This window comes from Olea europaea, chromosome 15 (assembly GCF_002742605.1).
Source record: "Olea europaea var. sylvestris chromosome 15, O_europaea_v1, whole genome shotgun sequence".
Classification (NCBI taxonomy): domain Eukaryota; kingdom Viridiplantae; phylum Streptophyta; class Magnoliopsida; order Lamiales; family Oleaceae; genus Olea; species Olea europaea.
In genome coordinates, this window is record NC_036251.1 from 22,817,998 (window position 1) to 22,822,807 (window position 4,810).

Sequence of the window (4,810 nt, forward strand, 5' to 3'; positions counted from 1 at the left end):
GTAACAGTAATTGTACATTTATAAAAACATACATTACGAGTAGACCAAAAAAAAAACTTTATCTCTTTTTCAGTTACAAATTGGTTGGGTTTCCACTTGTATATTTTTGGACACTGTGGTTTTTTATGTCTACAATGTCCAAATTTCTTTCCAATCTTTGAAAATACTTCATATATCCAATACTGCAAAATAATAAAAAATAAACATTATATGTACAAAAAATTTTTATGGGAATATATTGTACATAATAAGTCAATACAATAATAGGGACTAATTACTTGGAATGCACGTGGATACCCATGTAACGCATACTTGCATTCTGTTTGTTCATTCCGTTGCAATCTTTGTATTCTTTCAGATTGTGATACTTTAAATGAATATAACAAGATCAAATATGCTTTGCGATCCCATGGATATGCAAGGAACTCATCCAAATGCTCAACCATACCAAGAGTTCTATAATCAATTTGTCTTGAAGTGGATGTTAACACACATTCGATCAACATGACTAAACCAAGTTTCAATTTATCTTCTTCATGTCCGCACGCATGGAATGCTTCATAAAGCATCTTCATACTGATTTGATATGTACCATTAAAGTATTGATTTTTAAAACGATCATTTGTATCATTAATGTCAATGGATGGTTCATGGCAAGATAATCCAGTAATAAGACAAAATTCTTGCATACCAAATTTGGCTAAATGATTGTCTAACCTTACCCAAATTTCATCATTTTTTCCACAATTCACAAGTCTCAATATAAATTCATGCACCAACCTACTACTAAATTGTACATTTAAGAAATCCATAAAAATTACTACACATCAACGAAAATTGCTCATTCGAATCTAAAAATTGTACAAAGTTTTTAAAATATTCAAAATTTGGATACTAGACAATTGTAGCAAAAAACCATTAATCCGAAGAAATTATGTATTCTAGAGACATCTGCATAAATTACTCGAAAAATCACATCTTATTTATGAATGAATCTAAAAATTAAAAATAGAGAAACATTTTTTAAGAGTTCCAAATAAACATTATATCTTCATAACCTATACATGCATAAATTTATTAAAATCGATAATAAAATATCTTATGTTCGTGTCTAGACAATTCAAACAACTTATGACATCAAAATTATGCCTCACCTCCGTGATTATGGAGACTTGGCCTCCATAATCACGAAGGTCTTGACCTCTATAATCACGGAGGCAAGGCCTCCGTGATTATGGAGGCCAAGCCTCCGGATTACGAAGGCAAGGCTGCTTGCCTTCGTAATAATGGAGACCCATTAAGGCTTGGGTCTCCATAATCACGGAGTTCTTATGGGTAAAATTGTTGCCCATACACAAATCTGTGCAGATATATGCAAGTTTCTTCAACTGTAAATTTCTAAGTAAAATTGTTATCTTTTCCGGCCAATTTCAGAACTTCTCCAGTTTAAATCTGCGGGGAGTTTCTCTTGAAAATGTAGAGATTTCTGGAACTAAAAGTATAATAAATGAGCATAAACCAACCACAAGATAAAAGGCTGTCATATATGAGTTGTATATTATTGTTGTTTTATGCATTTGGTCAACAATCAATGAAGTATTTTTGTTGTGTTATGAAATACAAACTAGTCACTTCTTTTATAGAATCTCAAATATACGTCTTTGTTTGAATTCTTTAATTTCATACACAAAATCATACGTCAACATATTCACGTGTATTTAGATATTTATTACAATTCAATTTATTTAAGCTAAATAAATAACTGAATCAAATTTTCCTTCAATTACAATGAAGGTTTGTAGCATGAATACTTTTTCCCTGGTGAATACAACTTAATTTAATTCAGAGTCATTCTTGTACCATGTTTAAACCTTTGCCAGCCCATGTCTATGTTCAGTCATTATAAATCAATAGAGTATGGGTATCATAAGATTTTACCGTATAAATCTTGATCTTTTTCCTTTTCTAATCCAAATAAATCAATAGAGTATGGGTATGATAAGATTTTACCGTATAAATCTTGATCTTTTTCCTTTTTTAATCTAAATTTTGACGTCCTTTTTTATATTTATAATAGTGAGAACCAATTAAATATAGTTTTACGTATGCTCTAAGTGTAAATCCTTGAACTCACGTTATTTATGTACTATTAATAAATGAATATTACAAGTAATCTCCATATCTCATGCAGACAAAACTTATGACAGTATATATGGCTAATAATAAGATTTTACTTAGTACATACTTGTATTACTTTTTATAAAAAAATAAAATTAAGAATAGAAGATAAAGTACAGGAAACCAAATATGATATAATTTTACATGTCTATATATATTTTCTTTTATTTGTCAATTGGTTATCTCAAAATCATTTGCCATAGAAATCTTCATTTTGTCTGTATTTTGCTTCTATTATTCTGTTACGAAATTGCAACCATAGAAGAACAATACCAACTTCTATCAGAAATTATTTTCAACAATCAAAAGTGGAAAGCTAAAGTGATTGTAGTTGAAAAACAATCACCAAAGCCTTCGAGACAAGGCAATGGAAGGTACCAACATTTGATGTTAATGGATACTCAGGTAACTCTTCTTCATACATTTTTTCTTCATTTCTTTTTGTTTTTTGTTTTGTGTTTTTTCTTAATCTAAGATCACGTATATTACAGTTATTTATATGGTTCTTCATTATTTTTCAGGGTAGTACTATTCAGGCAAGCTTATATGATTCCAATATCACTGCTTTTGAGGATCAACTTGTTCTGGGAAAAACTTATACTATTTCGAAAGCTTATGTAAAGAACAATATGACAAACTACAGATATTCGACTGGCTCTCTACAATGGACAATATCTGGAGAAACTCGTATTGAAGAATTGAATGAAGATAATCTAGAGTTTGTATTCTCAACATATCAACTGACACAATTTCATGAACTTGAACAATACATGGATACAGATGCTGATTTAAGTAAGATAAAATTTCATAGATATTAAATAGTCATATACTAATTCTACAGAAATATAGTTTCCTTCAAATTCGTACTGCTTATGTTAAAAAAAAAAAGAAAATTTGATGGCTTATTTCAAATTTGCAGATATACTTGCAGTTGCAGTTGATATGACACCCAAACGATTGATTCAATCCAAAGATGGCAACCAAATTTGGTTGCAAGATATCATACTTCTAGACATGAATTTCAAAACAATGGTGCTTACACTTTGGAATTCATTTGTTGACAGAGAATGCTTATTGATAGCAAACATTATTGACAAAAAGCCAGTCATCTTCACAACCCGTCTAAAGATTACATCATTATTTGGTATGTTCTATTGTATTATTTAAACTTCTCTTAAGGTATATATTACATCATTTACACATTCTCCATATTGATATTATATAGGTTTAAAATTGTCCATGAAAGTCCATTCCACTTTCTTCATAAATACGCCTTTCAACTCAGTAAAACAAATGACAGAATGGTATGTAAAAAGTGTTATATTTTATTATTCTTTTTTTTCTCCCTCTCAATTATTTTTCCACACATTACTATTGGAGTTACTAATTATTTTCATGTTTTTTGATTAGGATAAGAACAAATTTCATTAAAATAGATGATTTTGTATTCAAAAAATCATACATGAACAAAAGCCCTACGAATCTTTCTCCACCTGTACGAAGTAAATTCACTCCTATTCAAAATCTTCAGGAACGCCTTCTAACGGTAACATTAAGGTTACATATGCTATTCAATCTGTATTTATTTCCTAATATAGAGATATAAATTACAAGATACACTCAATCATATTATTTATTTTTCCTTGTAATTTCTCTAAGTATATCCATACTGTAACAGCGACAGTTTTATTGGGTAAATGGCACAGCAACAACAGATAAAATTGATAGCAAATCTTGGTACATGACCTGCAACAACTGTTTTAGCTGGTCGAATGTTGATTTTGGAGAAACATATCTTTGTATTTTTTGCAAAAATCTCAATTCCAAAGCTATTTATCAATAAATTAATAGCAAATCTTGGTACATGGCCTACAACAACTGTTTTAGACGGTCGAATGTTGCTTTTGGAGAAACATATCTTTGTATTTTTTGCAAAAATCCCAATTCCAAAGCTATTCCTCGGTAAAATACACTAACAATTAATTACTTTTCATTTTTTACATATTTCTACTTCTCTTTATTACTCTTGTATCTATTAATACTAATTTCTTTTTCACTTTAGGACTAGAGCATATGTACAGCTTTCAGATGTCACGGGATCAATCAGTGCAAATGCAATTGGTGAACCAGTTGAGAAACTATTATTTACAACTTCAGAGTCTTTGATGGAGGAAACCAAATTTGTAAGAAATCCAACTTGTCTCAAACATTTTGCCATTCAGTATATATTTTAGTAGAATAATATTAATACAATTTAAAATTAACACAGGGTTCAAAGACAAATTTCGAAGCAACCATTAAAAAAATGCAGGATACTGAACGAGCTTTCTACTCGAAAGCATTGCAAAATGAACCTAATTCATCAAGTTACAAATTTGATATTATCTTTGTAACAGACTTTGACCACCCAAGTCCAGGACAAGAAATTTAAGCAAATATTGATCATGCAAGTCTTGAACCAAAAATCCAAACAAACGTTGACAGTCAGGTTGTGGTTACAACAGTTGGGAAAAATGTTAGTATAGACTATCAAGAAAATTGGTCACCTCCAGCGAAAAAAGCCCTTTTCAAGTCTTCCAATGAGAGTTCCAGCTCAAAAATGGCTTGTGATGAAAACATAAATTCAAACTCA

General features: G+C 30.0%; 1 protein-coding gene across 1 annotated transcript; it reads left to right on the top strand.

Annotated features, from left to right (window-relative positions):
- Positions 1-1,989: 1,989 nt before the first annotated feature.
- Positions 1,990-4,609, top strand: LOC111411402 (replication protein A 70 kDa DNA-binding subunit D-like). The gene is made up of 9 exons (XM_023041937.1): positions 1,990-1,993; positions 2,441-2,583; positions 2,700-2,970; positions 3,098-3,322; positions 3,404-3,482; positions 3,589-3,724; positions 3,857-3,915; positions 4,241-4,361; positions 4,448-4,609. Exons 1-9 carry the CDS (start codon positions 1,990-1,992, stop codon positions 4,607-4,609), a joined length of 1,200 nt encoding a protein of 399 aa, XP_022897705.1.
- Positions 4,610-4,810: the final 201 nt, after the last annotated feature.